This window comes from Charadrius vociferus, unplaced genomic scaffold (assembly GCF_000708025.1).
Source record: "Charadrius vociferus isolate BGI_N301 unplaced genomic scaffold, ASM70802v2 scaffold629, whole genome shotgun sequence".
Lineage (NCBI taxonomy): Eukaryota > Metazoa > Chordata > Aves > Charadriiformes > Charadriidae > Charadrius > Charadrius vociferus.
Genome location: NW_009650184.1, coordinates 214,367 through 236,375, shown reverse-complemented (window position 1 = coordinate 236,375; position 22,009 = coordinate 214,367). Strand labels below are relative to the sequence as shown.

Here is a 22,009-nt window from a genome sequence, read left to right as displayed (position 1 = left end):
CGGGGCTGCACGCAGAGGTCCCGCAAGGCAGCAGCGTGGGGGCAGCCCGACACTCCTCATCCCTGGCAATCCTGCAGGAAGCTCTGTGGGGACAGGCTGGCAGGAGGGCATCCTTACTGTACCAGTCCTACCCCCAGATCTGCCCTCTCTGCAGAGGGGTTTGGACCCGACTGACCTCAGCCATCTCGGCTCTGACGTGGTCTTTGTCTTTGGAGATGGAGGCAGTCTCTCTCACAGCCAGCAAAACACATCTTTGCCAGCAAAACGCATCCTTGCCCATGCACTTCACCTCTGGCAGCCACCACAATTGCACCCCCTTTAGGGTCAATCACTGGGCTAGATTAATTATGGTGATCAGCCACTTGAGGAGAGCAAAAATAAGCATCTCCTGTAATCCAGCCCATGTAATTCTAAACCCCGTTCTCCCTCACACAAGTTTTACCTTTTGGCTTTTAAGCTAATTGGAAGATCCTAAAGCCCCATGCTTGTTAACATATGCATGTGAAATCAGTGGGAAGTAAGGGAGGGAGTCCTCAAAATGCTCACGCAGAGAGGTTCGATGACTGAAACTACAGGCTGGGTTTTGTCATCTGAAGAGAAGTATTTGAAAAGGGAAGTACTGCCAAAAGACAACTTTATGCACTGGAAGTTAACTATTATGGGTAATAAGCTCAACATGAGTTGGCAATATGTGCTCGCAGCCCAGAAAGCAAATCTCATCCTGGGCTGCATCAAAAGAAGCATGGCCAGCAGGTCGAGGGAGCTGATTCTGCCCCTCTGCTCTCATGAGACCACACCTGGAGTACTGTGTCCAGCTCTGGAGCCCTCAACATATGAAGGACATGGACCTGTTGGAGTGAGTCCAGAGGAGGGCCACGAAGATGATCAGAGGGCTGGAGCACCTCTCCTATGGAGACAGGCTGAGAGAGCTGGTGTTGTTCAGCCTGGAGAAGAGAAGGCTCTTGGGGAGATCTTATAGCGGCCTTCCAGTACCTAAAGGGGGCCTACAAGAAAGCTGAAGAGGGACTTTTTACAAGGGCATGTAGTGATAGGATGAGGGGGAATGGCTTCAAACTGGAAGAGGTTAGATATAGATTAGATATTAGGAAAAAATTCGTTACTATGAGGGTCATGAGATACTGGAACAGGTTGCCCAGAGAAGCTGTGGATGCCCCATCCCTGGAAGCGTTCAAGGCCAGGCTGGATGGGGCTCTAAGCACCCTGGTCTAGTGGAAGGTGTCCCTGCCTACGGCAGTGGGGTTGGAACTCAATGGTCTTTCAGGTCCCTTCCAACCTAAACTATTCTATGATTCTATGATTCCATGATCATTGCTGCAGCGATGGAACCTGTTCGTCAGACACAGCCAGGAGCTTCTATATAGTGCTCATCTACCCTGCCTGTCGCAAGGACATCACACAGGTAATGCTTCTTCTTGGCCTTCCAGAAGGAGCACCACACAGTGAAGCGGAGTTTTGCCTCTAAAGATTGAACAACTGCATCTGCAGGTCAGGTGTGGTTGACTAGGTGTCCTGGTTTGAGGTAAAACAGAACCAATTTTGGTCAGTAACTTCGCTTCTTAGCTGGGCCTCTCTAACAACTGAAATGAACAGCCTATTGTGCAGACAATGTTCACTCTCTCAGGGTGATAAGACCTATGTTTATAGCTGATGCCCAGCCATGGTATGCAGAGAGGATCTTGCTTATATTTATAACACCCAAGGCCAACCAACTTTGTTATTTGCTCCGTTGGAGGGTCGGAAGCGGAAAAGCATAGTGGGGTCCCACCTGCAAGGAGGAGCGGACAGGGCAGGTGACCCAAAACTGACCAACGAGGGTATTCCATCCCATCTGCCTCATGCTCAGTATAAAGGCTGAGGGATCGAAAGGTCAGCTCTCTCTTCTTGCAATGGCTGACATCTGAGGAGGACTCTGTTTGTCTGCCTGTGATCCCGATCCTGAATGCAGATCCGGAATCCAGTTCCCGTCCGTCACTGAGTCCAGCCTGGGACTGCCCCAGTGCCAGCCGGTGTCGTGACTGTCATCTCGGGAGCTTGATACGGTTTTGTATATATTTCATTATTTCTTTTTTATTTTATTATTAATATTTCATTAAAGTAGTTTAATTCCTTCTAAACTCGTAAGTCTCTTTTTCCTCCTCTGCCCCTCTCTCTGAAGAGGGGTAGAGGAGAGCATCTGTCGGTCCCATCTGGGGTCCCCCAGGTCCCCAGTAGCCGATTTGGCCTAAACCCCGACACTAGGCTCCGGCTGACAGCCGAAACGGGATGTCACTTGGATGAAGTGTGGGCAGCTCTAGTGGGGACCCAGCAACCAGGAGCAAAAGCAGCCGAGGCTGGTGAGTGTAACATATGTCTCCTCCGCTCCATCACAGACCTCGCACAGCTTGCTGGAAGGGAGTGGAGGGGCTGATGCACCCAGATATGATGAACTTTGTGATCCTCTTAAATGGAAACAGGACTCTGACAAAATCTCGCCTGCTTTTTGTTACTCTCTTAAATGTCAAAAGTAACAATCAGCCACCTAGCAGCCAAACCGAAACAAACTGTAACAGCGCACAGTGTAAAAATGAGCAAACTTGATTCATATTTCCACCTAAAATCAAAAATAAAATCCTGGGGCCAACCTTTCTCCTCCCCAACCCTGAGCTGTGCGGACAGCCTGGCTGCTCCCAGGGTTGGCTGGAAATGCTTCCCAGCCAGTCCAAGCCTTCAGGCCTGGCCTGGCCATGCTCGGTCCCCTCACACACGGCCCTGGGAAGGCAGTGCTGACCGAAGGTGGACCCGGGTGTCACACACGCCTGCTGACTTCCATGTCCCTTGCTCCGGCTGCCCAGGCCGGCGGCGAGGCGCTGCCCGCCATGGCCCTGCCGCCCGCGGTCACATTGGCTAGGCCGCCGGTGAGGATCCTCACACAGGCCATGCACTGAATTTGGCCCCGCTTCCCCAGCCGCCCCCAGATTACCACCATTTTGCAGACTAATCATTTTGCCAGCCTCGAGCAGGAAAATTCAACAAATACTCAAGAGGTGAGAGGTGCCAGGAGATGATCAGTAAAAGCCGTGCTCCGTGTCACGTTAGAGCGGCAATGCTTTGCATCCCCATTTTATTGTTTTCGGCTAAGGCGGCTGATGTTGCCTTTTAACTTAGAAAGTGAGCTGTGGGCGGAAGACCTGAGGTGAAACAGAGGCACGGCTGCTCAATGCAATCACTAGAAAACTGCTGATTGTACTCATCTGCGGGGCAGGCAGGAGGTAATTTTAGCGCAGGGGCAGGAAACGAGGAGGATGCCGGCAGCAATGTGCAGTGGGCACCCCTCACCCTCTCAAGACGCACACTTTCACGCCGCCAGGCTTGTAAACAGCAATACTAAGGCACCCCCCTAGTCACCACAGGCAGGCTCTCAGCACAGCTCCGTACCCACAGATTCAAAGGACCTCCATCCCCATCAAGTCACTTGTCTACGTGGCCAGGTTTTCAGAGGAGCTCAGCACCCCGGGGGCTTGTGCAGGTGCCTGCAGGGAGGCAAAGAAACTGCAGAAAAGCTGTGTCTGCCAGTGAAGGCTATGCACTTGGAAATCTGACCCTATGGGTGGCAAAGCGCATCCCAAAATAAAAGTTGATCAGCATATCAATGCCATTTTAATAAACACTAGAAGTAGTGAAATGATTTTTTTTAATAATGCTTTGACAATTAAGAAGCGTGACAGAAACAGAAACCGGAAATACTTTACCATCAACTCTTTGCAAAAGCGTATTTTTCATTCCAGTGAAAGAAACACATCAACTTTCCTTTTTCCATCTTGTTAAATATTTCCTAGACAAACTAGCCTGTCTTTGCTAAGTCAAATATCACTACTTGTCTAAATAAAATGCAAAGAAAAACTTTTCTGTGTTCACCGTTCTTTATATCAATATTCATTAGATAACAGAAATCACAGACAGCATTCGCTCTTATCTGCAAAAAATAAGTTTTTCAACATGTTTCCTCTGTTTTGATGTACCTAATTAAAAGAAATCTGAATAAACAGAGATCTAACCCTTATCATGCAGTGTGTTCTTTAAAGTCTTCTGAGCTGGAGAATACATGTCTGATTGCTTGTGTGCTTCTTCAGCCTCTCCAGATTAGTTTATACCTCAAACGCTACCACTTATATATAGTGATTTCAGAATTTCAAACAGATTCCTCCTGTTTGAAATGCATTTATGGGCCCATGGTATAAGAAATCCATAGAAGCAAAATGATACGCAGTCATAAACAGAAATGAAAACCAAGTGTTTTTCTGGAAGGTAGGGTTCACAAATGCAGGGTTCACCAATGGTTTTCTGAAATGTTCTGTTGCGCATAACGGAGCCACAGAGCATGCCTGCACAGAGCTGCAGCAGTGGAGAGACTTTAAAAGCCGAATATCCAAGCGTCTGCTCAGTGTGCTTTGCTCAGACTCCTGACTGCAGCATCCAGTCCTGCGCCTTCCTCCTCACATTCTGATGGGATGTGGCAATGCAAAACGTAATAGTACTTACCACACGAGCTGTGGGAATTCACCTGTGCCAGAATGGTATGGAAACTACTTATATTTCTGTGACAGGCATGTCTGGGGAAGAGTCTCAAGAGCCTACAGCCTGCAAGCTCCAGGACAAAACTGACATGCAATTGCTCAGCCATGCATAATGTCGAAGCAACACTAAAAAAAATTACATTATAGTCACTTCTGTACAGTATAGGCTAATACAAGATTTGGGGATTGCTCAAATTCAGCAGAACAGTAAATCAAAAGTTCAATTAAAAGTGGATTATGAGTACTTAGGTTTACGGTCTGTCCCAAGACAAAGACTGAAGCAAGCCTGTTTTCCAGACCCTGACCCTCATTTATGAAGCCTCTACTTTCTCTTTTGTTTTGTTATTTAAACTTTTCATTTACAAAGCAGTAAGATTTTCATTTTTACAGCATTTTTTTCTTTCTGAGGCAGGAACTTGTCTTCACCAAGTAAGTCCCTGCTCTGCAAAACACTTGAGCTAACAAAGAGGAAAAGTACAATCCTGCCATATGTCCACCGCACGGGAGAAGCCTTATGGCGGTGAAACTGTAACACTCTGCTGAAGAGGGCAGCTTGTGCTGGCTGCACATCACAGAGCTGTACTCCATGGAGATGCTATAGGACCATCCACAGGAGATGGGATGAGTGAGGCCACGTGTCCCTGGATCCACTGGCTGTTTTCCCCTAGGGAATGAGGAGAAACAGGAGCTACAGGAAAAAAAACACCAAACCTATTGCTCTGTGGTCAGAGTGGGAACCACACAGCGAGCCCATGGCTCTCCCACTGGTTGCATCATCTGCATGTGCCCACACCCACCCCAGGAGCACGGCCAGCGGGCTCACACAATATCTAGACTTTAGTCCATATATGATATTTTGCTTTGGCACAGTCCAGTTGAGCTGTAAAATGTACGTCTCACGTGCGTCACGCAGCTTTATAACGACCCCTCATGCAGAAATATCTGCAAAATTATGGTAAGCACTAGCATTTGGCTAGTCCTAAAGCACAGATGGAGAAGAAGCTTACAGGATACCATCTGATTTGTGTAAAACCACATCTTACACTTGATGATCACTTTGACGTTTGCTTGTCAAAAACCTACAGCTTCTGTGTTCATGGAATTTTTTTAAACAAGAGACAAAGTGCTACCTGGACCAAAATAGTACTTATCTCCTTTACATTTTTTTACACTGATCACACAGTGGTTGTTGACTCAACTATTTTTTTCTTCATGAGCTAAACCTTGGTTTTCTACAATGCCTTGAAACGTTAAAAGAAAGTTGTGACTAAAATAAAATAAAGCAGAACATCCTAAAATGACTCCTATAAATACATTAGTGTAAATGACTGATTCAGTTCATTGTGCATGGTTTCTGAATGTGTAGTCAAGGTGATCATATCTACCTTTGAAAGGCACAATGGAAACAACCACCAGCAATGTAAGGGCAAAACCTTATAGCTACAACACAGGCATAATAAAAACATACTATACTATTAATTCTGATGATTGCAGAAGTACATTCACTCTTACCACTGTTATGAGAGAGTCTGCAAAGAACATAAGATGTTTTTCAATTACCTATATGCACATAAACATATATATTAAGAGAATGTGATTGGAGAAGCAAACAGGAATGGGGGGAAGGCATATTTATTATTCAATACCTGCTTCCCTTTCCTTTACTCTAGTGTTATATTTTTTCTTTCAGGTTTACCACACTGAAGTGAAAATATTTCACAGGAATTTAAATTAGTACAGCAGACTAAACAAGATTCCCAATGTTTTCAACAATTACCATAATTATAGATGTCTTTGCAGAATAAAGCCTTGGCTGGTTCTCTGTTGCCTGTCACTAGGTAGCTATTCCCATCACTTCACATCAAATGAAACATCAAATGTTTCAAACTCAGAATGGTGGTAGCATAAACCAACTTTGTAGCAGTGAATACTATTCCCATGGTTTAGAATAAAATGGTAAAAATGGCCTATGTAAGAGCAGGAGAGGAAAGACGCTACTTAGTCAAGAGCAGTTAACAGCAGGCATGTATTTGAAATACTTATGAGGGTAACTTGGGTGGCAAAGCAGTACCTGTTGGCCTCTACAATAAATTTTTGTTTCTCAAGTGTTGTGCAAGAGAGTAACAACTCTTTTCCTTTCCAATTTAAGAGATGAACAGTCTTTAAATATACACAGACATACCCACTGGGGATGAAGTTTGCATAAGTAGGCTGATTCAGCGAAGCATTGCTACACAATAAGCAGTCAGTTGCCCATGTCAGGTTTCCTGTATTTTTATTTTAAATTAAAGTCCTGATAAAAGTCTGGAGTGCATGCAAGTTAACTAGATGAAATTCCAAATGTGTATTTTATGGTATTTCACCTGCAAAAAGTTGGCAGGTGTCTTCAAGTCATGTGATGTGACTCAAGTATTGCTTTGTGGGAATTTCCCTCAGAAGGACTATTTTCACTTGGAAAGTCTACAAAAAAGCAGGAACCTAATCATTTTTCTAATTCCTCTTCCTTCCAAAACAACAAAACCAAAACAACCACTCTTTTTTCCTACTCTCCCAGAAAAAGTGTTCTCAGAAAAAGAGCCATATCAAGCAAAAAAAAAAATAAATCTAAATTTACTTGCTCTTAAAATCTTCATACAAGCCTGCTTGGAATTCAGCTAGCACAAGTACTTTACTGTCACTTCACAGCCACCAATATAAGCTTCCAAAATAAACTGGCACACGTGTTTCTGAACATTTTCTATACATGAAGCATTTTGTATGGAGCACTCTGATCTCCATCCACATTGTGCTTTTCATTGCTACCCTAGAGCAGCATCAGCCTGGACTGCTATTTTCACCCAACGCAAGACAGGAAGGTGCAGGATGACTGGAAGGAGAATCCCCACACGACCTCCAGCTCAGAGTCCAGCACACTTACAGTGCTGTGGTGAGAATTCAGAAGTATTGTTCAAATGCAATGCACCCTCTGGGGCCACAAAGTCAGACCAAGGGTTGACAGCAACTTAGCAGAAAGCTCAGCACGTTCACAATTTGTGGCTACACATGTGAGTTTGTGCTGGGGCTCTTCAGCACCCAAAAGCAGAAAAAGCTCATGTTCCAACAGGTCTCTACCCCCAATACAAAAGAAAACAATCTGCAGAGGTGGTCTCCTGTGGGCAGCACAGAGAAAGGCAGCTCTTATGGTTTGATTCTCACTCTCATTTTATAGCACTAGGTATACCTCCAAATTAGTCAGGTTACTAAAGATTTGTCAGAGCCATATATCTTTGTAAGTAATCACTATCATCTCTCATTTTTACTAACAGAGATAATGAATATATTTTGTTACCATTAGCAGGAAGATAGGTGAAAAGCTGGTACTGGCTTCTCTTTCTCTTTCCATTGCAGACATAGAAGTTGACCTGAACAGGGCTGGTAATCCTCTGATTGCGGAAAGGTGGTATCTCAACCACCAACGAATTCTGCAAAAGCAACAAATCAGAAAGTCAAGGCACGACTAAGGCAGTTGAGCTGTACAATAGTATCCACGTTAACCCCGAGAAGGAAGTGTGCAGGCTCACAAGGAGGAACACGCTGTCTGCAGGGGTACTGGTGGGCTTCATGGGCAGGGATGGCCTCCCGCCGCCCCCAGCGTCCTCTGTGCCAAGGACTTTAGAAGCAGGGAAGTAAGATTTTAGCATGGCTCAGGTCTTTACAAAATCACTAGCCTTCACCTCTTCCCCTTGGCACGCATGGACAAGGCTCTATCCCACCTGCCTCTGACAGGAATCTGCGACAACAATCAAATCATGGTCTCTAACTCAGCAGGAGAAAGCACAACCACTTGGCTGGGTAGTTATCCCCAGTATAGCTCACCCTAATACAACTTCCTTTGAAAGGAGAATTAGGACAGGCATATGACTATTCAAATATTTCCATTTTCCACAGTGAAATGTTTTTTTCATATAACAACTCAGGACATTTTAAGCTTGCTTCCATCTGCGGATGGAAGATCTTGCAACAACATCTAGTGCTACAGGAAGAAGGGCTGGAGAGCATGTAGATGATCTTCCATGTCAGAAACCAAATGCTCCAACACGGGGCTAAGGAATGACTTCGCTGCTAGGGCATCAGGTTACACAAATGCACAGTGAAATCTGCTATGACCATCAAAACCTCCCTTGCCACTTTTTGAAAGAATAAAAGGTAACACTCGTCTTAGCATTTGGCCTGCATTCAGCTGAGGTCTTCAAATTGTTTGCCTGCATGTCTCCAGCAGGTTCGCAGCTAACAAACTGTTGCATATTCCCGCAGAGGTGAAATAGTGGCCATATTTCCCACTTATAGTCATGGCTGAGGGAGCCACACTTCTCCAACTGCAGGGCTGATCTCCTGTGAGGGGACTCACATTTCTTCTGCCGACGGTAAACGAAAGCCAAGGAAAATGATCAGAAATTGCTTTGGGAGCAGAGGGAAGAACTGACCCAGCAAGACAGAAGATGAGCAGACGGGGCTGGCCCATCCCAGACAATGAAAAAATATTTTCCAAATGGTCTCTCCTATTTTCGGGATGGCTTCCAACGAAGGCTTTTTACCCCACACTCCCATTAAAGAAAGATTTCCAGGAGGGGAGGCCTAAGTACTTGTTCTGTTTCAGTGGGGAGACACAGTGCCAAAGCCTTGGAAATCCCTCTTTAGTAACAGTGCTGGAGAAGGCAAGATATATTTTTCATCTTGATGTTAAAATATTTAAGGCAGACTTACTGGCTTGCACATTTCTTTGTCGGTTTTGGCTTCCATTTCCCACACATGGTGACCATCTAAAAGACAAAAGAAAAAGATATCTAGTTCTGTCCTTTTTTTCCTCTCCCAAGCCTACAAAAGAATGACTTTTGCAAAAAAATCTCTTTGAAGGGGCACTGCATATATGAAAACCAGCTCTCAAAATGCATTGACCAAGCATTGCCCAACCAAGAGGCCATCTGGGTAACCCATGACAGGAGTCCATTTAGCTTTTTTGAAGGGGGGAACCACAATCCAGAGTGCATGACACTGCAATGGGGGAAAGCCACTGGGATTTTATTCTGCCACTAGTTTGGACAAAATACGCAACTGTTCTACACCTTAGTTTCCCAAACTTTCAGTCAAAAATACTGCTACCTATGAGGCCTTTTGATTACTACCTACGCAGTAAGTCATATTCAACATTAAAATTAAACACACACCACCACCCCCCAAGTAGTATTAAGGAAGCTCCTCAACCATGCAGTATTTCATTTTAATACAATGCTAGCCTGGCTTGCCATAATTGTGCTGCTTGGATCAAAAGGCAAGGTCATAGACTGGGAAACATAGCTTTTCACTCCATTCTAAAGTTGGTTTAGCTCAGCTACAGTAGACCCACCTACAGTTTTCTGGAGCTGCTTCTAGTAGTGTGTTGGGTCCACCTAATTTACGGTAATTTTTATCTTCAAGCAAACCTAGATTTAAGCTGCAGCTACCACTTTTCCTGAGGACCCGTTTTTTGGAAGAAATTGGTTTTGTCTGGTCATTTTTTCTTGTGCTTCACCGATACAGAAGTCACTGGTCAATAACAGGTGTTTTTTTCTTCCTTGCGGCTTCAAAACTCAACAGCAAAGAAATTAGAAAAATAATACAAAACCTAAGGTTTCCATTCTGCAGGCCTAGAAAAACACAAACGTGTATGAAAGGCCACAAGCAGACTGCTGTCTAAGTTGGGCAGCAGGGACACATGCAGCTTCATGAGTCCCAGCATTGTCAGATGTCACCGGAATGAAAGGGAAAATCAGACTTTATGTCATCTCTTTTGTATATTTACTGCAGCATCGGGATGTGCAAATGCAAATATTAGCTATTTTGAACTTCATCACATAGACGTGGGCCTGCCTTAGAAAAACAGCTCTCAGCAAGGTAAAAGAGTGAATGCACTTTTTCTTCTCTCTTCACTTTCATGGCCAGGATGGAGGTGACGCATTTAGAACTGCCTGATTTATTACAAATGTCTGTAAATAATATTTTTGTGTACAGCTGTCCTACTGTGAAAGGAATGCTGCTGAGAGACTAGCCCTGGCGATTGTTTCAACGTCCAAAAACCCTTTCTTTACAATGTATGGAAAGAAGAGCAACGTGAAAGCTGCAGCACAAATAGCACAGTGGATTTGGCAGGTCTTTCTGTAGGAAACAATTAGCAGATCTACCCTTAGTTTCTTCCTATGTTTTAAATTGTGACGCTGAAAAAGGAATCCCTTTAATTGATACTGCCACGTTCGGCTGTGGGGAGAGAAGGAGCAGCCAGACCATGCTCGAGTCTCTTTAACGATGCCTTTTGAGAGCGCCAGAATTGAAGCAGACTTCTCAGGAGGACTGGCAATCACTTCACAATTTATCCAACAGATGCTTCCCCCTAGCTGTCAGTAGAAAAAAACTGACCAAAATTCGGCAAGCCAGGACACATCCCTTGTCTGGGAGCAGCTTCCTTTATCTCCTGCCCCCTCCCTATAGAGTCCCTGTAGCACTCCCTTCCCGCCTCCCAATTAATTCAATCAATTGTAAAAGTAACACAGTACTGACACTATCACACATTTTGCAAAGTCTAGGAACTTCTGCTTTGTAAGGGGTTTGTTGGTGTTTTTTTTTAAAGTCTACAGACGTCCAGACTAGTAGTTAACATCTGTTCAATTTGTCTTTGTAAATGGATTACCATAAGTTCAGTTTTTTTGCTATGTTTAATTTCTGCTTTGCAAGACGAATGATCTGATTCAGGTTTCTGTTCTTTATTTCCTGACAACACTTCAGTAAAATTCAAAATGACTGCATCTCTAGCTAATCTTTCAATTACTTCACGCAGCACTGCCTTTATACACTTTTGAAATTTTTATGATGACAAAGAGAGTTTGTTCAGAAATGTTTTAAATGCTGTAATCTAAACTATTAGGAAAATAAAAATCGAGAGCTGTGGCTTGTCTTTGGAACCTAATAAGAACAATACGGGTTTTGCTCCAAGAAATTCCCTTGAGACTGTCCAGACCATCGCAGCTAAGCAACTAAGGGGAAGGGAAAGAAAGGGAAGAAGTAGGGAATAGACAACTCATTAACAGCTAGTGACATTTCATTTAACAAAAACACAGGGAGGAAAAGTTGTTATGAAGCAAAAAAAAAAAAAAAAAAAGACAATTCCTCATATTACGTCTGGTGAACCAAGAGGGAAATCTCAACGCCCACGGACTGGGACCAGCTCCAGGAGGGAAACCTTAGACCACTACGTCAACCTCTTACAGTAAACATGTTTTGCAGGTTTATACAGTTCAGCTGAAATTTAAAAAAAAAGAAAAAAAAATAAGGTGGGGGGAAAAGAGAAAGAGAAAGGAATAATGGCTCCGGAACGGTTTGTGGGAGCCTGACGCATCAAGACATCTGCCTGCACTGGAGAGAACGGGTTTGCCCCCAGTGCCCATACGCTGGGGACCCTGGCGAGCAGGCGGGATGCCGCCTCCCATCAATGTGTGCCGGAGAAGCGAGGGCTGCTTGACCACAAAAGTTTCCATTGTACGCCTGCCACATCTGCAGCAGCCCGCCTGGTTCGGGGCCCGAGGCAACTCCCTCCTGGCCGCCGGCCAACCAAAGTACACCAGAGCAATTTATACCTTTCCAAAATGCAAATAATTCAAATTACAGACATAACACAAAGCTGAAGCAGACACATTTCAGGCATTCCCGTTAAAGTTTACTCTCTGGAATTACCGTACCCAAATGGGCAGTTGTTATACAGGGAGGGGGGGAGACGGAGGCAAGAGAGGAAGGAGAGGAGGAGGCAGGGAGGAAAAGGGAGAAAGGAGAAAACAGCTTTTCCAAAGGTCTCATTTCATTCCCTTTCATTTTGCTATTTACTTTTACCAAGTAATAAGAAGTGTCTTCTCCAAACCAAATGCCTGGCTTTGTTTGGGCGTTTTTAAGATTTATAGTGCAATATTTTGAACAGAAAGACATCTCTTTATATAGCTAAAAAGTTGTGTCAAGGTATTATACTGGATTTGTTTTATTTGGGTTTTTTTTGTTTTTTTTTTTTTACAAAAGGGAAACAAAGGGAAATAAAACCAAAACATCTGCACACAGAACCGCAGGTCAAAAGCCCTGCAGAGTCCCCGACAGAGTGCCCCGCTCCCCCAGTGCCAGCAGCAGCAGCAGTTGATCCGACAGAGCCAAGGCTTCACCTGGGGACCTGTGCCGAGGGCTGGAAGAAGGACCCTCAAATCCCTCCTCTTCCGAAGAGGCAGCGCAGGAGCGTGGCAGTGCTGGGGGACAGCAAGAAACCCCTGTTTCGCACGGGCTCTCCGATGGCACCCAGGCTTGGCGCTGCACTGACAGGTGGCCACCAGCGCTGCCGCCAGCTGAAGACACCGGGTTTTGTCAGGAAGCCTGACATTTACAGACCGAGCGCTGTTATTTATAGCCATCCTTGCTTTGGGTGCACTTCACCACCAGCCGCTTCAGCCTTTTTTTTTTTTCTTCAGCGCCGTGACACTCGGAGCACCTGGGATTGCTAATGACGAAAATACCGTGAACGTACCACGTTACGTGGGGTGGATTTTCAGCTTTGCAAAGCATAAACACCCTGTTTTAACATGCAGCAGCTGAATGGTGAATGGGCCTTTGTAGTCTGCTCTTATCAGCCGCTCGCTCCAGCGTTAAAGGAAACTGCGCACAAGTCCAGAAGTAAAAATACTCTAATTCATCAGGGAATTCCCTGCAGTATGAGTCACTGAACGGCTTCCCCACCACACCCAGCTACAAGATTTCCACATAAAAAGGCACTGTAGAGGCCTGTTTTAACACAGAAGCAGCGTTAAAAAGTAGTTGTGTAAATCTAGCGGCATCAGTTATTCACACATAAAGCCTAGCAGTCCACGACATATGGATTTTCTTCACGGAAGAACAACACAAAATGCTGTGAAGACTTTCCAAAGAAATTTTCCTACTGTCTTCCCCTCCTCACTGCATATTAGGACAGATGCCCCCAGGGTTTCCAGGACTGGCTTTACCTTTGCATCCCAGGGAACTGCAAGCGCAGTGCCAGGGGTCTGCAAGCTCAAAAATGTCAAACCATCAGCGTAACTTTCTTTACACACTGATGGATGGCAGAAAGGGGAAAGAATAAACAGTACCAAAAAAAAGCCCAAGCCTGGAAACTCAGGAGGGTATAACATCTGGCAACCACTTAAACCTTGCATCTATGAAATGGGCATAATGGGAGCGTTCAGATATATTTAAGCAATTTCCCTTTACTACAGGACGTTAAAACAGTCTATATTCTTTAGTAGTCCTTGTTCACTTCAGATGTGAGAAGAACAGACATTACCTAGGATTTCACTGCCTATACACAGTGTACATTTTATACTCTTCCAGCCTGCGGCTCAATAGAGTTTGACTGCACTGGCTGGACTGTAAATCTGTATTTACATTCATATATTGTAAGTAAGATGGTGAAACTAGCTCTACCCTCCCAAAGGAACCCACTACTTGATTAATGTGTTGTGAGATTACCCTAAACAATAATGCCTATATTACATCCTAGATTACTTTAACATGTCCACAACAGGCAGGGCACAGATGCAATGCAGAATGATTATAAAGTGCAATTTTGAGGTGCTCTGCAAAGGTTGTCTACCTTCCTATTTGGCCCTGTTAATGCACATTCAAAATCCCTTAGGAGTGAAGGATTTGCAAGTTTTCAATTTGCACCCCACCCCCTTTTCCCTGGGAAGTACATTCACAGCGCTGAGACGACTGATCTGTGAACAGGTCTGGAAGCAAAGGACGGGTTTCCAGTCAGAGAAGAGGATGAAGACTTAGGCAAAGTCTTGTCGTTCAGGCTTAAGAGACATCCAGTTTTGTGCAGAGATGCTATCAACTTCCAGGCACAGGGCAATGAGAGAGGCAAAGAGGCGGTTTCCTTGCTTGGAGAAGAGCACTCCCCACGCCAGTCCTGGGCACGACCCTCTGGCACTGTCTCACCTGCCGGCCGATATGCGTTGGCAGGGGTGTACTAGTGCCGGATTTCACTGCAGAGGCAGCAGCCTTTTGGATCTGGGGATGCCACAAGGAGCCAGGGCACTTTTCTAGGCTGGTCCTGCAGGCATCTTGCTGTGAACAACATGTCCTCAGTTGGACACCAGCAAGCCCAATAATCTGTGGGTGGAAGTCTATGCCTATGTTTACACGCCAGTGCACATTCTAAAGATATTTATAAGGAACAGGCTATAAGGATGAACCAATACCAGCCAAGAAATCTGCCACGAGATGTACAGGGAAGATGGGGCAGGAAGAGAGCAAAAATACATTCAGAAATGCAGATGGAGTGGAGAGCAAGTATCTGCAATGTAAGCAGCCAGGACCTTTCGCTCAACCACCTCAATGGCACTTCACCCTCCTGAGATTTGCTGTCTCTTAGGGCTCTGTGAGGAGGGAGATGCCTCCTGGTTGTATGTGTGCCCAGAGCCACCTGCAGAGCAGCTCCACCTCCTACCGCCGCTCCTCTTGGTGCCATGGCCTACCTGTTGCCCAGCACTTCACCCCCGTCTGCCTCTCCAGCCACCTTCATCTTCCCTTTGCTCTTCCACTACTTCTTCTCTGAGACCACATGGCTGGTCTGATTTTTGCCTACTTTATTTCCCTCTTCCTTGCCAGGAAGACCCCAGCTGTTCCTCTCTGCCCTCCTCACAGCCTACTGTCCTGCTACAGAGACCTCTCCCATAGCTTTGTACACCGTCCCTGGCATGTCTTCAGGCATGCATCAGTCCACGCACAGCAGGGTTCATGAATAACTGACCTATTTGTATTTCCACATCAAAGCTGCTATATTTGTTTGTGTCTCCTCATAAGCATTTTTGCAGCGTATGGATTTTGTCCATTCCTTCAGCTATACATTTTTGCACTACTGAGCTGAATATTATGTAGACTTAGGTGTGCCTGTTATGCATATGACGCTCTCAAGTTACTTTTTCTCTTTTTTTTACCTTAAATTAAGAATAAAAAAGTCATACAGCAACCAGGTGATAAAAATCCAGTACAAACTGTATCTTACAGTACTTTGGCATTTGTGCCAGACGTGCGCTTCCTCTCCGGTTGCTCATCTGGGCAAGCCAAAAGCTGAGGGACTCACTTTGCCTAAATGGTGAGCCTTTTTAGCTGCTTTTACCACAGTATGTCTAACAGACTTAATTATTCTGAGTTCAAGTGTTTGCAAATGAACTGTAATTTTAGTCCAGGTAATTAAAAGGAGGGACTATGCTGACAACTGACTGATCAGGGTTCATTTTGAACCAAAACCATTGGAATAACCTGCCAGATCCTATTTTCAGCAGAATGGAAGCTGTTTATGCAATTTGTGCTCTCTGGCACCTCCCCCTATTCAACTTACTGTTGGTCTGAGGGTTTTAATAACTCTCAGTAATTCCAGGTCTGAGACACTCAACGTCCAAGTAAAACTGCAGCTCAACATCCCTGCAAAATCTCTCTAGACCAGGCAGGTCGAACGAAGCACACCCAGCACAGCCACCCACAAGCAGTCATGACAATACTTCACTCTGTCTTTGGTTACATTCCTGTCATCTCCTTGTCTTCACAATTTTACTTTCCTCTGGGAACCTCTAGTAGGCTGAACCTGTGATTTTGCAGCTGAAACTGAGTAAAATATTCCTGATCCATCTTCTTCAGTCTAATCTGTCTCATATTTTCTCAGAGACTATTGGAGTAACAAACCTCACAGCCAGTTCCAAACTTTCCTTCCATGAACAATTCTTTTCCTCTACTTCTTCTGTGCTTGATGCCAACACCACCACCTGTACTATAGCTACTCCTACTTCTTTCTCATTTTAAGATGCAAGTTTGATCCAAATGCTTTCAATTCTTCCTTCTTAATTGTTTTTTAAGGCACAAACTCTTCATTTTTTTCTATACGGCCGTTTCTCCTATTCCAGAGACATCCCATTATGGCAACCCCTCATGACTTTTCAGCAGAGCCTAAACAGTAAGCTTCTGAATGGCATTTTTAGATTTTTTACATCTCATTGTCCCCCTCATGTCCCTTTTCTTGTTTCTCTTGTCCAAGAAGGTCAGGCTCAATCTTAGAGGTCCCTCCTCCTCTCCTCTGATTATTTGCCTTGACATCAGCTTCCCTGCCACAAGGCACACCTTGGAAATGTCTTATCTCTCTATTCCTGCAGCCTGTGCAGAACCCACACTCCTGGAGCAGGGTCCTAGCAGGAGCTGCAGCACGTGAAGAGAAGCCCATGCAGAAGTCGGTTCTCTGGCAGGAACTGCAGCCGTGGTAGACCCACACTGGAGCAGTTTGCTCCTGAAGGAGTGAACCTCGTAGACAGGACTCACACTGGAGCAGTTCATGAAGGACTGCCTCCCATGGGAGGGACCCACGCTGGAGCAGGGGAACAGCATGGGGAGGAAGGAGTGGCAGAGAGGAGCTGTTATGGGCTGACCGAAGCCCCCATTCACCAACTCCCTGTGCCACCTGGGTGGAAGAGGTAGAAGTCGGGAATGAAGGAGTGAAGCTGAGCTTGGGAAGGGAGGAGGGAGTAAAGGTAGTTTTTAGTTCTGCCTTTGTTTCTCACTATGCTACTCTATTTTTGATTGGCAATAAATTATTTTCCCAAAGCAGAGTCTGTTTTGCCCACGACAGTAACTGGTAAGCAATCTCCCTGTCTTTATCTTCACCCATGAGCTTCTTCATCTTATTTTCTGCCCCTGTCCTGTTGAGGAGGGTGTGAGAGAGCGGCTTGGTGGGTGCCTGGCAACCAACCAAGGTCAGCCTACCACACTGCTTTCCTCTACTGTCTTTAGGCACTGATTGCTTCATTAGACTCTGAGCTTTCTGGTAAGGGCTGTGAATTCCTGTACATTTAGACAAAAGGTCCTACTGAAACAGCAACAGTAAAAACTATCTGAAATCTTGTGCTAGTTAAAAAAGTTCAGAGACAAAGCTTTGATTGCACAGATACAGCTGCTTGAAGCCACTTAGTCTGGCAAAGACATGAAAGAATAAACATCAAGCATTCAGTCACAGTTTCTGTAATAATTAAAATTTAGAGAATTACTCAGACAAGTTACTTTTAACTAGAGACCATATGGTTATTCCTTATTCTCTGTTGTCCACAGTAAGTATCTGTGATTGATTGATCTCATTCTTCACTGTGAGAGCAACACCCTGGATGCGTCTTGCTGCTGCTGATACCATCTCTTGCACATGGCTGCTGTCCCACTCTGTCTTCGCCATTCCCTAGACTAAACAGCCAGGAAAAACTGAAACGTGCTGACATTTCCTGCAAGCTACATCACTGCTCCTGCATGTGCGTGAAAGGGTTCCACCATCAAATGACTCCACCATTTGATGACACTATTTGCCCAAGGATATCTATTTCTGGGCAGTGGCCAGAAACCCCTTCAGCTATCAATACATCTCTAGGAAATAGGTTCAGGTGACCTTCACATGAACTCTGTGCTCCCAACTTGTATGCCTTTGAAGTTTCCAGTTTATCTAGTTTCCAGAATTTTTAACTTCACTGCGCATGAGTCAGCATGCAACTGCTCACTGCCAACTGGAACGCGTGTCCTGAACTTGGATAAACAGACAGATAAAGACAAAATTATGTAGTATCTGTCCATCTGACTAGAGGGGGAAAGGGAGTTTTGCCACTTGCTTATTTATTATGTGAGCTACAGTATGATTACCAGTGTGAAACATGACCCCTTTTTGGCCAGTTGCCCCCCAAACTGTGACTGCTACTGGCAATGGAAAGAGCAATGGAAAGATCTCTGAGAATGTAAGATCTTTTACCAAATGGAGCTCCGCCAAGACTCAGGTCACCCGTCTCCACATCACATCACATCACGTCAAAACAGACTCCAAACCCTGATCTCCTAAGTGTAGCTGAGTCAAACCAAAAAGCCCACATGCTTCCCCAGCGCATCCGTTCCATCCACATGCCACTCAAATGTTTTGTCAACATATCATTTTCCGGAACGTTTTGTTAAGTTCTCGTGAAGCTAAAATACTGCACTTGAGTTACTTGTCATACAACAAGGTAACTTTTGCTCACACAACATACGGGAAACAGAACTGAATTTCTCAGACTGACATTTGTACCTTAAAACAGCAACTGATTGATTCTAATCTTTGCCAGACAGTGAAATTTGAGAAGAACAAAAAACCTGTGAAATGCTTGAGTGAACACCAAAATTCATCCAGCTTCCTTCTTTTCCGTATCACATTTACTTTGTGCAAACATTCGGCTGACCAAGCCTGACCACACATCTAACAGGAGTCAAACCGTAAGTTTTCCCATCTGAAATACTAACAGAAAAGAGTGATTTCCTTTGGCATATACACCAAAAAATTTGGTGATTTCACCCAGCTATCTTTCATCTGCTCTAGTATAACTATTACCACGCCACGTCAGCGCCTTCCTGTTCTGGAGCAAAACCTGTTCCAGCAGGGAAGAGGAACAGTTTTGACAGAAAAATCCATTTAACAAAATAAAAACAACAGCAGAATGAACAGTTTGAAGCAATAACTAAACCTGAAAAACTCTGTCATTGTTTGAAAATATTCAAAAAGAGAAAAATCCCTGGAGGAAATGTTGCTTAGGTGCTGCTTATTTCTCTGTCTTTCAGGAACTTGAATTTCAAAGGCTTTGGGCACAATAGCTCAGGATATTATGCAGTTAGGTTACAGAGTGCGTAGGTGGTAGGATCACTGTTGATTTGAAGGCTGAATAATTAACAACATGTTCAAAACCATTGAAGTCGGTAAGCCTGGAGTTACTCAGAGATACAGCATTAACAAATTGCGAACTCTATTAATGTCCATCAAAGAGAGTGATGCATCTTCAGGGAGGGGCATTTGTCAGAAGGAAGCTCAAACACAGGCCTTTGACTAGGACAAAATGGCCCTCAATATTAACAGCCTAGAACCAGAATTTCAAAGTCAGTGTTATTTGAGAAACTAATCCTGTAGTGAAGTTGGGTGTTACATTTCTGCCTTTTCGCTCTTTAAAACTCTTGCCTTGAGCTCTGGTCACTAAGCTCAGAACCAAAGAAATGGGTTGGAGCTTTAACTTAAGTAGTGGAAACTCAACTGAATGATAATTAATAATAATGCACCAAATATCCATTTCTTCCCATAGATCACAACTTCCTAATAATGAAGATTTCAGTCAGTTTAACCTGATCTCTTAGGTTCTCCTAGACTTGGCCAAATCCATGAAGTCCAGAAATACTTGAGCTAGTTCCAGTGCCCAAACCATTCTAGCTACAGAAGTAAGGAGCAATTTTTGAGCAAGGAGCAATTTTCAGAGTAGATTAACTCTTTCAGATCTTAGTGCAAGACTCTTTCTAAATTCCAAAGTATCAGGCAACACTACAACATCCTACAGCATGTCAGGAAGACATACCCGTACCTTTCCTCTGCTTTGGTGCTTGGGATATTGGCTTTGCGTCTCATCAATGAGCTTTCACCTGTCAGTTACAGGAAACATTTTGTAAACTGAGTGAAGAGAAAATAGGATTTTTCCACCACACTCAGTTCACTAATCATAATCTGATCTACTAGAAGCCAGTAGTCTGATGATTTCTGTTAGGCTTTTGTGCTGCTGTGTATATTTGAAAACAAATATATAGTGTTTGCAGAAGTTGTTACCAAAAAAAGGTAGCTGACGCATAGATAGTCCTTAAACATATTCTCCAAACACCTCTGCATTTTCTGAACTTCCCTCAAGATTTTTGTTGCCTGGTACATTTATAATCTAGAAATTAAATTAAGTTTTAAAAAGATAAGTAAATAAATCAGTGTCTCTTACTATAATTCCAGATCACAATCCATGCTCTTGCAGATGCATGTGTTAGGAAACATTTTGTCCCTCCTAGCCAAACACCTCCTCCCATAGCTAACAAACATCAATTTCATTTCATCCACTTTTGTAACTAAATCGCACACCTTGCCTCCACAGCGAATACTATCAAGGGCCCTTGCCAGTAAAAGGTTGCAGACTTTTTTATATTTCAGAAAGCACTAATTCTGATGAAAAACTGATTGGTATTGGATGACATACACCTAGCACCCAACAACCAAGACACGCAGACTCACAAGACCCTTTTGAAACTCAGGAAGAGAAAGGCATGACAACAAAGAGAGACAGAAAGTGAAAGAAGATAAGATAAACAATTATTAGTGTAATTTGTAAGAGACAAAGTCATCATGGGACTCCTCAGTCTAAGGAAATTCTGTATTTAAAAGAGTGAACCTCTCAAAGCACTTTCAGCAGTCACATTTTTACTACCACTAGGCTTCCTGGACGGTCATTTTATACCATCGTTCATCACTGGAAAATATGGTCTGATGTGCAAGCAATAAAACATCGACCAAAATCCCATAAAATAAGGACTTGTTTCAACACATGAGAACTTTTTTACGGTACTGTAAAAGGCTTGAGCAAATTTTAGTCCGCTTCTGAAAAGACTCATTATTTATCCAAAGGGGTGCCTTCTGCCTGAGCGCTGGACCACACTGTGAGGGGTTCTCCTTTCAGGAGTTCCTCACAGTGCTCCTCCCATGGTCCTTTCAGTGTGCCTTCATCCCTTGCTGCCTCATTTCTCCTCTGCGAGACACAGAGTCACAGGGCTGCAAAGTGTATTTTGCTCTGTTTCATGCGCTTCCCTGCTAAAAAGCAGCCAGTAAGGGGTTAAGCTGAAAGCACCACACTGCTGCCTCCCAGGCTGAAGGATTGATTTGATCATTCTTCAGGGATTCCCTCTTGTATGAGTCACTGCTCAGACAGACTCCCCACGCATGGAGGCCAGGATAATGCCATTCCTCCAGAGACTACAACAGCTGAGGGCTAGCCCTGAAGACGGAGAGCTTGGGACTCATGCTTGGAAAAACATTCAGCGGACCACAAAGCACTAGGCAGACTTAAAGAAATTATTCAGACAGAAGGGGAAAAAAAAAAAAGGGCAAACAAAAAGCGTTCTCAAACTCTTTGCGTTAACCAATTAAGTATGCAGACTAGCATGAATTAGACAAGCTCCCAGAGACTGCCTTCCGGCTTGGGGACTCTGCCCGAGTGAGGACTGAAGACATGAGCTCATGCAGTATAATATTTAAATTTTATATAAAAGATACGTTCTCTTTATGAGTGCAATGATTCCTGTGATCTATTACTTTGTAATAGCTGCATTTGGCTGCTACATACTGGGAACGTGATTAACATTTTGAATTCAAAAACAAAAGTGGTAACAGCAGCAAAACTAATGAATGTCTCCAGCTAATCTCAAAAGTTCATAACCAGCTTTCTAAGAGAAAGAGAAACTATGCTGGTGTTCCCTCTCTTGACCTACTTTCATAAATGTGCAAGAGCTGAAAGGGAAAG

The 22,009-nt window shown here is 44.2% G+C and overlaps 1 protein-coding gene across 1 annotated transcript in view; it reads right to left on the bottom strand.

Annotated features, from left to right (window-relative positions):
• Positions 1 to 22,009, bottom strand: part of NFATC1 (nuclear factor of activated T-cells, cytoplasmic, calcineurin-dependent 1) — a gene marked incomplete at its 3' end in the record, with an annotated part of 78,228 nt that overhangs the window by 7,743 nt on the left and 48,476 nt on the right. Inside the window, exons 7-8 of the mRNA XM_009892793.1 lie at positions 9,318 to 9,373; positions 7,903 to 8,035 (exon numbers count right to left, since the gene is read on the bottom strand). Of these exons, the coding sequence (XP_009891095.1) occupies positions 7,903 to 8,035; positions 9,318 to 9,373 (189 nt within the window). The remainder of the gene's footprint in view (positions 1 to 7,902; positions 8,036 to 9,317; positions 9,374 to 22,009) is intronic.